This window comes from Nanorana parkeri, unplaced genomic scaffold, assembly GCF_000935625.1.
Source record: "Nanorana parkeri isolate BGI_ZX_2015 unplaced genomic scaffold, ASM93562v1 scaffold282, whole genome shotgun sequence".
In the NCBI taxonomy this organism is placed as follows: domain Eukaryota; kingdom Metazoa; phylum Chordata; class Amphibia; order Anura; family Dicroglossidae; genus Nanorana; species Nanorana parkeri.
The window spans coordinates 231965-243842 of NW_017306550.1; the positions used below are offsets into that span (position 1 = coordinate 231965).

The following is an 11878-nucleotide window of genomic DNA, read 5'->3' on the forward strand; positions in this document are numbered from 1 at the left end:
GCAGCTCTTGTACCCTTATTTTCATTGGAGAGTAGATATGTGGCAGCCTGACGGCAGACTGAATCTTCTTATGTACACACATACAACTTTACAGTCTTTCTCCTGGTAATTACTTTATAGTACATCCAGCTAGAAAAGTCTGTTAGGGCTTGTTTTAAATCTATTTGACAGCTTAAGAGGATGAAAATACCTAAATGTCTAGTCTTGATGCAGATTCATTTTTAGGACTGTAAAAGGTAAAGTATAAACACACCAGGCACTGCCATTTTTGTCCTAAATAAACTCAAACTACTAAAGTCATTTCAGAGATAATCAGGGCCAGGGGAAACCTATCTGATATGATTTGAGGATGTATATTTTTACCTGCACTGCTCTTGGCCCTTCCATCTGTTCCACTCATTGTTGCCCCAGAACTAGGGTTTGTTGCAGCACTGCTTTTCTTCACCTTTACACTGTTGCTTGTGGGTGGCACACCGGCCATTCCAGCCAGGAGATCATCATTGCTCTTAGCCTAAAACATATAAGAAACAGGTAAGCAATACTGTATTACTATGAAGAATGCCAGGCAACACTTCTAAACCTTACTCTGGTAAGGCATTGACTAATTCTAGTCCTCAGTGGATTAATAATATCTATGATTTCAGCACAAATACAATCTCACTTTCCAAACTAAAACTTGTTTAAAGCGTACCTAAACCCAAACATTAAAATCTAATATACTGCAGCTTACTAGTCCTTAGATGTATAAGTTGCAATATTTTCATGATTTTCCTTTATTTTCACCTGGTGATCCTGCCAGTAACACACTTGCTTTCCTAGGGCTGACAACGCTCACTCACTATACTATATCTACAGAGGGGCAGCGTTGTCACTCTAGGCTGCTCTCCATATTTGGCCTGCCAACACCTACTTCTCATCTCTATTACATTGTAGGCATTTTTAGTTCACAGAAGAAAGCTGAAAATATTAGGGATGCACCTATATAACGGCCGCCGAAACATATCTGCCGAAAATGGCAGTTTTGGCATAATGGCGAAAGTGCCATTTTCCTGCCGATACATCGGCGCATCGCTGATTTCCTTCCTCCCCGCTGGGCGCTGCTCTGTGTCCCAGCCGGGAGGAGAGAAACTGTGATAGCCGGCCGAGCGCTGGAGGAGAGCTGCGGCCGGCGTCTCCTCCCACACTGCTCAGCGCTGTCACAGGAGGCTGGGCTTTCCTCCCTACACCGCTCGATCAGCCTCCTGTGACAGCATGTCAGAGAGAAGAGCAAGATACACACACTCAGCGATCGCTGATAGATAATTGAGGACATGGTATGTTAACTATATCCTCAATTATGAATGAATGGGAGTGATCTACATCACCTCCTGTTCATTCATAATTGTAGTTACAGTAAACATACAATGTTTTCATGTTATCAATGAACAGGAACACTCAGAGGATTCCTGTTCATTGATAACCGAGGACACAGAAAAAGAGATTGAGAACACAGAGTCCTCTATCTCTTTTTCTATTTTAAAAGGGAAATATCAGGGGTCTGTTTAGATCCCTAATATTTCCCTGAAACCCCTAAAAGTCATGTAAAAAATACAAATATTTAATAAAAAATGAATAAAAATATAAAAAAATTAAAAAGTTTATAAAAAATAAATAAAATATTTAAAAAACGTGAAAAAATTAAAATAAAAAACATTTTCGGTTTCAGTTTCAGTCTGACAATTATTTTTATTTCGGTTTCGTTTTTAAAATTTCCATTTCGGTGCACCTCTAGAAAATATAACATTGTTTGACATTTCCGTTCGGTGCACCGGACAGGAAGTTGAAAGGACTCTAGATTTCTGGCAGGATTAACAGGAATTTTTCTGTACTTCCAGAAAATTTACTTAGCCTGAAATATGAAAACTAATGCAGCCACCGTATCTAAGGACTGGTAAGTTGAATTACATTGTTGCTGCTGGGTTTGGATATACTTTCATTTATCCCTTTTTACTACAGTAGAGGTAAACCCTAAGTGGATGGTGTTAAGTTTGCTAAACCATTGTGCATTATACAGTATGATTTTTTTTTCTTTTAAAAAATATTGCTGTTTATATATCTAAAGATGTTGATCTCCTCCAGCCCTCTTGAAGCCATTTCGTGTCTATATGCACAAGCTTCAGCGCTGGCTACCTTGCTCCGGATTGGCTTCCTGGTGGGGACAACTGTGCAAACATGCCTGCATAATGAGGGGCAGCACTGCGTTTTATGGCAGGGCTGGACAAATCCTAGGAGCAAGGTAGCCAATGTTCCCTAAAATGTACAGCTGGCTCCTAACTTTTGAGGTTTTCTCTAGCTGTTGTCAATGGAGATGGCTCCTAAATTCCACATTAATTTGTCCACTCTTGTCGTATGGTGTCCAACTGAAATGACATGGTGATAATGCAGAAGAGCAAACAGGGCAGGGAAGCAGAGCATTGTCACCCTAGGAAGTTCCTGAACAAAGAACTTCATGACAGGAAAGCTGTAGATTTCAAAAGACTGAAAATGAATGCTGAAATGAAATGAATATATTAAAGATTATATGTGATTTTAGTGATCGGGTTTACATCTACATTAATTACAAATATTCATCCACTGGAACCCTTAAAAAGAATCAGTCATAATTGGACTTTGCTCTTTCTTTAGCTTTAGTTGCTTTGCCTAAATTGTCTTGGCCTGTCTTCTCCAGGTGACAAGTCACCAGCTATGCAGGCCTCAGGTAACTGCTCTCTCATGGCTCTCACAACTATGAGTCTGGCGTACACAAAGTACTGTATGTAAAGCTAAACAAGGGGCAAAATTAAACGTCTCACTAGGAAGTATGTACAGTTCTAACAGCTCAGGACTGAATGAATATTCAGATTCAGGACTTGTTCTCTTTAAGGACCGTTTTGGACAAAACTGCCCTATCTTCCCATACTGACTTATTAAAAGGAAAATTTCCTCTATTGACCCTATTTTCCAAAAACCCTTAACCTGATACACAATCCCTTTACTGTACTTAATTTACGACCATTGTCAAAGATCGTACCACCATTTCTAATTTAATGGTCTGTGCTTTCTCGGTCATGCTTAAAAATATCAAATCTAGCATTAGGCCCCTTAAAGTGACATGTTTCACTAAAAATCACCTCAGCATGCATGCCGATATTAAATCATCTTAAATTCATTAGTAAATAAAAAAATGTATTTTACAATTATTGGTTTTCCACTTCCTGGTGCTCTTGGACATTAGTGATGTAATGTGCCCAAGCATTGCCTCCTGGGAAGGTTACATCAGTGTATTGATGGGAAATCTCATTTGTAATCTCACGAGATCTCAGGGAAAGGTATTTTCCTCCCCTGAGCTGATGTGCATAGTCACATGGCATAGTCACATGTGCCAAAGTTCCAGGAAGTAAATAGAGATCTAGTAACCTGTCTTTAGTTAAAATGTCCACTCTGAGAAGACTGGGGGAAAAAAATAAAATAAGGTATGCAAAGAATAAAAACCCTGCAATTATCTAGAAGTATATGTTTGTAGATTGTCATTACTAAACATTTCTAAGGTTGTATTTGTCGTCATTTGGAAAGTTCAGCTTTAATGCATTGTTACAGCAAATATCAATGTGTACATGCTCATGCGATTTACAACAGATCGCGGGAGTGCAGTGAAAGGCATCTTCCTGGGGATACCTTCTGTTGACCTCTAAACATGCAGACTGTTTATTTCATTATACTTTCTGTCACAATGCTGCAGTGTGAATGGTGCACACTGATGTGAACAGGGCCTCAGGAGGCAAGCCATGCAATACTAGAGGAAGGAAAGGCAGGTGGTGGGGCTGTCAACTAAGCAACTCAGAAACAAAAGAACCCCAACTGACAATGAGCATTTTCAGAAGCAGGTTCAAACAATCCATCAGAGAAAAATAAAGAACAAAATTAAAGACAAAAAAATTAAAATACATTTGCAAAACCTATACTGTGTTTAGGTAAACCGTAAATCTAAAAAATACATATATAAACTGATGCAATACAGAAAAGAAGGGGTTCATTGCAATCTTTTTTGCAACCATACACAACAATAAGAAAGTGTGCTACTTTTCCACCCATTCAGACAAATGGCATAGATGTGTGTAAATATCACACACACAGACATGGACACCTTTGTATACAATCACAGTCAACAATGTAAAAGCTCTAGAGAACCCATGGTTCCATTTACAAAGGTCTCAAGGATTACCCATCTCTTCCTGGAATTTGTATGCATGTACATACAGCAGTATGTACTCATATTCAGCCATACAAAACTCTCAGACTAGATATACAATGACTTAAAAAAAGCAGGAGCACCATCTAGTGGCTTGTCCACCGTGCAAGAACACGAAAGAAAATGTAAAACGTGCATTAAGTACACAATAATACAAAAAAGTGCTCATAAGAGTCTTGGAGCAAATATGAATTTGTATTTAATAAAAACAAAAACATGATGAAATGCAAGTTTTTCTGTTATCTAGTAACTTCATGCGTTGTAATTTTTTGGGAAAGGCAGGAAAAAGAAAAAGAAAAAAAGTCTCATGGGAAGGAGGTGTGCAGGTGGAAGTTTATAGAATACATACCAGAGAAGTGGGGGAAAGTTAACAAGGGTGACTTGAGGCAAAAAGCTGTTAAGGAGGACCATAAAAAGAGCATGAGCATATAGAGAATGTCAGCTACAATAAAACTAGAAAACTGGAACACATTGGAAACAGCATTTCTGGAAATGTGTTCAGCAGTTTCAATGACAGATATTTAATAACATGAATTGTCTTATTCTTGAACAGAGCTTTATTGTTATTGGCTGGTGCTGCTCCCAGTTTACATGTAGTAATGGCTAATGCGTTTAACTGGAAACAGAATGTTTTTCCTACTGAAGAGTTTTTTGTTGTTAAAAATTCTTTTGCGTGTAATTGCACATAATAATTTGTGTTCCCCTTAAAAGACTTTGTAAATATATGTTTGAATAAAATACACACTCTCGCTCTTTGTTCCATTTCACTGCAAACACAAAAAATAGGGCCTGCTCTATTTTTTGCATTTGCAGTGGAAAGCAACGCTGGCAGTTTCGCCACACGTCAGATCGCACTGCGGCCGGGGGGGCATGAAAGCGGTGCTATTTAATTCAATGCACCGCCATGCCCCCTCCTGCCCCAGAACGCGGGGGGAAGTTTCTTAGCGGTCGCAGTGCGTTCCAGGAGCTACCGCTCTGGAATGCACGCGCTTTCGGTGTGAACGAGCCCTTAATCTACCCTCTGGGTTTTTACTCCCTCGGAGTGTACCAACAGTGTCACCTCCCAGATGATTTTGACCTTAACTTAGTATGATGATCAATACGTGCTTCTGATAATTGCCTTGATACTGACGCTTAAACGCGTCGGCATACCTTCCCCGTCTACGATGCAATGGCCATTACCCATTGGTGCCGTGGCTCTCCTGCCTCAGTTATACAGAGGCATGTAGCTAATGCTACATAGTAAAAACAGAAATGGTGCACAGAGCACTCCGTTAGTGAAGTGAAAATTAAAGGATTCACCGCACTAGTGGAGCTCTCTGTGTGGCTTTTCTGTATTTTTCATGTAACATTGGCAATGCACTTGTGCTATTAAAACTGGCCATGCACTGTGTGATTTTTCCCATTCAGTCCCTTCAAATTCCTCCCCCCACCCCCATGCCGGTTGCGCAGCGGTCTCTGCAGCACATTGCAGCAAAATTCAGCCCTAACCCTTTGACAAAAGAAAATTGATAAATCTGCTTTCGTGGAACAGAGGGGTGCCAATGGAACCACAAACTGGTCGAACTGACTCAGACTAGATTCGGGCAGTGTGTGGCCAGGTTTAGGCAGGAGAGCAGATTGCCAAGCTGACTGGCGGCAGCTACAGGGAAGAAGTCAGAACGCTATGCAAAGTCCACACAACTATGTGAAGTGCATATTGACCGTCATACGAACATGTAAGGTCAACATCATCTGGTAAGTGATCCTGTTTGTACATTCCAAGGGTAAAAAATTCCTACGGTATGTGGAAGTGTTACTTGTGTCTTTGAAAATGATTATTTGATAGTCCAACAATAGAATTGTCAAGAATATTTGTAGAGGTGGGGGACCTAAATGTATGATCATTACTTATGACTATGATATGGCCTCCAGCAAGTTGCTACCACTTAATGTTGCCAATCATTGGAGTTTATGTACGCAAACTGGTACTTTACCCATTATAGAATTTACATGCTTGCTAGACTGCGTATTTTGCCATATGCTGAAATGCCAACATGAGTGTCTTCAGAGGGGGTTGTGAATCATGTGTCAGTCACAAACGCCTTTGATGTTGCTTGCAGTATAATCTAAGCAGGTACTGATACTGAGAATTAGGGATGCTCAGATACCCGTTTTTCGGTATCGATTACCGATATTTATATTTCGGTACTCGCCGATGCAGAGAACCGATACAGGCACTTCTGCTAGCATGGAGCCAGCTTCCTGAGCAATCAGGAAGCCAGGTGGAGTGTCATTTCCTGCCACCCGGAAGCCGGCTCTATGCTCCTTCGCGATACTGCCGGTCAGAGGAAATCTCCCTGTGACCAGAAGTTCCGATATCGAGGAAGGTGTTGAGGCATTTGGGCGAGTACTCGTATTCGCCCAAATACTCGGTATCAATGCATCCCTACTGAGAATACAATTAGAATACCTTTTTTAACAGGTAAATCCAAACAGAGGTGATCTTTTCTTAGCCATTTAACTAAAATGTTCCCCAGTATTACTATTTTTTTTTTGTATATACTAAAGGCTATGTCCACATTTCTGTTATACACATTGAACCATAGAACATCATTCTCTTTGCATTCATTGATTTTTGCACAACAAAAGTTAAACATATAGAACGGCTTTCTGTAGGGAACCTGTGTTAGTTTCTTTGGAGTGAAGGAGTCATAGCGCTGTTTGTTATTATTGCTCCCATTACAAGTATTGCAATGCAACCACTGGGCAAAACAGCAGTTTTCCATCTCCCCCAATCACAAAAGCACAAAAGATCTGATATAGCAGGTGTAAATAGAATCAACAGAGTTGCAGCATGAAGGGATCTCTACTGCAACCAAGGGCAGAACAGAGATACGACACACACTTCACTGTTGGCTTCGGGCTGATTCTCAACATCGAGAATACATGGAGTAAACCATCACAGTTTCTCACAGCCACCAGTCAGATTCATACGTGCCTAGCAAGTGTGTATCAGATTGGTCGTACTTCAAGCCGAGTGAGTAGAGTCAACTGAAATGTGTTAAAATGTACATAAGTTTTGCATCTGTTTAAAAAGATGTTTTAAAGCTAGGGCTCAGTGTTGGAGGCTGTCTAACTCATACAAGTAATGCTAGTTCCAGGGCAGAGCACACTACTCAAACATCTAGCATAGTGACAAACCTGCTCTAGGACTAACACTGGTTCCAAGAGTTAGAGAATAGGAGCCTCACCAGTGACAGGTAACAGCCATCATTGCAAGTTCCATCTAAAAAACTAATGGTTTTGCCAATTATGGTACATATAGTAGGCATTTTCATAACATGACCAAAGCTTATTGTTTTACCTTTGATAGAGAAGATCCTGGGCGGGACACCTTGGATGAAGTAGGTGCGTTGCTCTCCGATTTTGCCCTTTCGGTGCTCTGTGATTTATTCGTGGCAGGTACTTTGGGGACGGAGCCTGCACTCCTGTTTGCTTTCCTCATCCTGGGAGGCCTGTTTGTGATGCATTTACAGCTGAATCTGTGTAGAAGGGAGAATCAGTTTACTCAAAGATGCAAATATTTTTAATGTACCTAAAATGTCCTTACCAAAAGCAGTCATGAAAAAAGGTTTTTGTGTGAATTGCACTACTGGAACAATTATGGAGCTCATTCTACACAGACTTATGCACAGCCAGGGTAACCAAAACGATCTGGTAGATATGAACACCTGTGAACTCTTGTAGGCAGACACAGTTTTGGAGCCAGGGTCTTGAAAACTATGCCCACAAACTCTAGGTTCACTATATTTAATACCTCCATGTTTAGTGTTTTCACATTTTATACATCTGTTTTGCTCCATACCATGACCAGGTCTGAGGGAACCCAGGCTTCATCCTCATGTTCTCCTCTTAGCCACAGCAAATGCTGGCATTACATATGTATGGTTAAGTAATTTCAGTGTCAAAAGGTTTTTAAAGCTATTTCAAATGCTGGGCAAATCACGTACAATGGATGCTGCTCCTCAATGTTTGAAAGTTTTAGTTTCCTGCAGAATCAGCTGGTCCCCTGAGCGCTGGCCCTGATATCCTGTTTATGGTGGCTCCTTTCCCTTGCAGGGTCCTATGGAGCTGGGTGCGTCCCCACAAACACACAGGCACAGCAAGGCAAGTCAGTCCCCTGCTCCCTGCTTCCCCCTTTCTTCCTTCTCCCCTTTCCCAGCTAGTAGATGGATGGCTGCTGGAGATTGGTCTGTCCCTTGAGATTGTCTAATGCACAAGAGGTTCAGGGAAGCTGAGATGATAGAGCTGAAGCCAGCTGTAAAATGATGGAAAATGATGGCTAAGTGCTTGGGCAAAAACGTAAAGAAATACTTTGCTGGGCAACGAATATTTGTTTCATCTGTATTCATTACTGAAAAAGTGTTTGAGAGTTTAATATGACTATAGCCTAAAAAAGGAAAAGGTCCCATCCATGTGGATACATGGTATATGGTCACAATTTGGAAGGAAATGACCCAACAGACCGCAGACATAACAAACTGCAGCTAATTCTGGCTATTTGTTTTAGTTTCCACCCTTCAATTTTCCATTCTCAGAGGATCTGGTAAGCTAGAGGCTCCGTAAAAAGGTGCCATTGAGCAACCCCCAGACCTACCAATTAGTGTGCCAAGTTGCAAAAACACCACTTAGATCACTGGAAACCATAATTATCAGTATAATAGATTGGGAATCATTTCCTATGCTCCTCAGCTCCCTCTTGTTGCCATAATGCAGCATTACCTGATATTACTTTAAATCTTTAAAGAAAATATGCTAACATTTGTTTTGCTTCCATTTGCACAAAATTAATGTACATGCTATTTCGCAGTGTGAATGTCTCTGCAAATCGTTGATGAATATACCACTTAATGTATAAGCTGCCATCGCTGGCCTATTATGAAAATGCTAGTTGCTGGGCTCTCATGCTAAATTACTAGCTATAATATTTTGAGTCTCTTACCTGGATCAGGTATGCAAATAAGTTGATCTGATCTGCATACTTATTTCAGGTCAGTGACTCAGTACTGAAGGCAGTAGGTCAGCAGTAACGGTCAAGTAACTAGGCTTTGCAGGAGGAGGTCAGCAACTGCATTCCCCTTCTTTTTCTTAGGATGAGTTTACTTTAATTACACATCAGAGCAGGTACTGTCTCCGGGTTGACAAAGTGCCTGACTGGCTTTCCTTCATTCTATATATAAAAGATAAGGTATATTTAAAAGCCGACTACACGCTTCTAATCAGTGGGTTTCACTGGCAACCAATGTGGAGCCTGCAGAATGCATTGACAAAGTAGTCTTCAGAGCAGGCCTGTACAATGACTGCAGAAATATATACAGATTGCAATACAGATATCCTGTGATCTTTCTGTGCATTCAGGTACATCGGCTGGCATTCCTAAAGACGATATGATAGAATTCATAAACTGTTGTAGAGGCAGTTTAAAACATAAGTAATGCAGGCACATCAACTGCTCTTAAAAACCCATCTAGCGCATGTTGTGTCGTCCTAGATTACAAAACATTTACAAGGCTCCCGGTTGTCTACATGCAGCTAATTAGAGCTGTACAGTACTCATGGATCTATGCCAAAGTACAGATAAAAGGGATATTAACATTATGCAGGCTGCAGCTTGTACCCAGAAAATTGGAACGTTCTCAATTTATCTTTAATGTGACACTAAACTCAGGCATTAAATCTTAAAAATGCATTTAAGTACCACAACTACATTTGTTTCCCCGAAAATAAGACCTAGTACTATTTTTGGGAATTGCTAAAATATAAGACCTACCACGAAAATAAGACCTAGTTGTGACCATTTCCAGGGCCAGTGGTGGCTTAAGGGGGAACTTGAAGAGCCGCGGGAGGGAATCAGCGGTGCCAACGAAGCCAGTGGTAGAGAAAGTGAGGCGGCACTGGAGGGAGCAGAGCCGCATAAGCGGATGCCTCCTCTTGTCACAGGCGGAGTGATACCAAATGCATTCCGCCTATGAGGAATCGTTAGTGAAAGTGCGCTTCGCTCATTCTGGCCAGCGATTGGTTACCATATTGCTCTTGGAAAGGTACGGCACCCCCGATTGCCCTGATCACCATATTTGTGTAAATGAATACATGTAGACTTTTCTACCTGAATAAGTGTGGATTGTTGTACATAAAAAAAAAAAAAATAAGACCTACCTCGAAAAAAAGACCTACTATGTTTTTTTGAGCCAAAAAAAATATAAGGCAGTGTCTTATTTTCGGAGAAACACGGTATTAAAAGGAGAACTATTGGGGCCGGGGCTTTTCCCCATAGTTCTCCTAAGGTTCACGGGAGAACACAAACTAGCGTTCTCCCGTCACCCAAAGCTCAGTATACCGCAAGCTACAGCTCGCGGTATACTGAGATGCCGCAGCCGGAACGGATCCCGACATTGCTGTAGAGATCCACCCAGCTGCGGGATTGACAGCTGGCTCTGCCTATCTAGGAGGCAGAGCCAGCTGTGCCGGCCCCCTCCCCTGTCCGTTCCGCCAGTCAGCGGTGGAGGATCGGACAGGGGAGGGGGGGGAATACCAGCACGGAGCCGTGAGTGACAGTGACGGCTCTCTGCCGGGATAGATCGAGAAGTGAACGGTGAATACTTTACCAGACACAGGGCCAAAAGGTAGCCATAGACAGGCTGTCATTTCCTTGAGAACGATGAGTAGTGCAATATCATGACGGGGAAAAGAATCAACCCACACGTAGGAAGATTTTCTGACAACCAGAGGAGCCCGTCATTGCCCCATAGGAGTTAAGGAAAGGTCCAATATTCGTAAGAGGTACTCAAAACCAGAAAACTGACTTGTAGTGTATATGGCCACCCTAAGAGTGGACCTGGGCTACTGAATCTTTATGTAGGATTTCATACTGAATGTGCTAAAACCCAGAGTTTTGCTTTTAGGAGAGCCTTCCACAAGATTTCCTATACCGTCTCTTTACAGAAAAACTACTAAACACAGAATATACAGTATATACACATTCCCATAGTCTAAACATACATACATGGTCGCTTTCAGAGTAATCTGCTGCAGGTATGAGACATTGCATGACAGTCTTTTTGTAACCAGCAACAGGTAGATGAAGGTGTGTTGGGTATTAAAAATACAGGTATACCTTTGTTCAAACTCTTTTTAAAGCCCAACTCTTTATTTGTAAATCTGCCCCAGAAATTGTAAAATAAAAAATGCAGCTCAGGCTGCAATACTCACCTTCTCTATGTTGCTGTTCTCCACAGTACTTGATGTCCTCAGACTTCAGCTTCACTTAACACGCATGGCTGAAGACATGTTGTAAATGCAGGGTGTCATACACTCCTGCACTCAAAGTGCAATGATGAAGAGAACGGCACTGACATCACATCAATGTCACTCTGCATCATTGAGGACCTCCCAGTGTCAGAGAAAAGGCGAAAAAGGTAGAGGACCCTGCTCGACACATGACAAGCCTGAAGGGGAAAAAAAGTATTGGGGAACAAAAAAAAAGTATTGGGGAACAAAAAAAAAGTATTGGGGAACAAAAAAAAAGTATTGGGGAACAAAAAAAAACTTAAAATACATGTGGGTATGAAA

General features: G+C 41.3%; 1 protein-coding gene across 2 annotated transcripts in view; it reads right to left on the reverse strand.

The window, feature by feature from the left end:
* SPECC1L (sperm antigen with calponin homology and coiled-coil domains 1 like) overlaps window positions 1-11878 on the reverse strand; it is a 72812-nt gene that overhangs the window by 34235 nt on the left and 26699 nt on the right. Inside the window, exons 2-3 of one of the 2 annotated variants that reach the window (XM_018557420.1) lie at window positions 7614-7791; window positions 364-511 (exon numbers count right to left, since the gene is read on the reverse strand). In XM_018557420.1, the coding sequence (XP_018412922.1) occupies window positions 364-511; window positions 7614-7754 (289 nt within the window). In that variant the 5' untranslated portion in view covers window positions 7755-7791. Of the gene's footprint in view, window positions 1-363; window positions 512-7613; window positions 7792-11878 lie in introns of those variants that run through there. The other variant, XM_018557421.1, reaches the window with a different exon arrangement.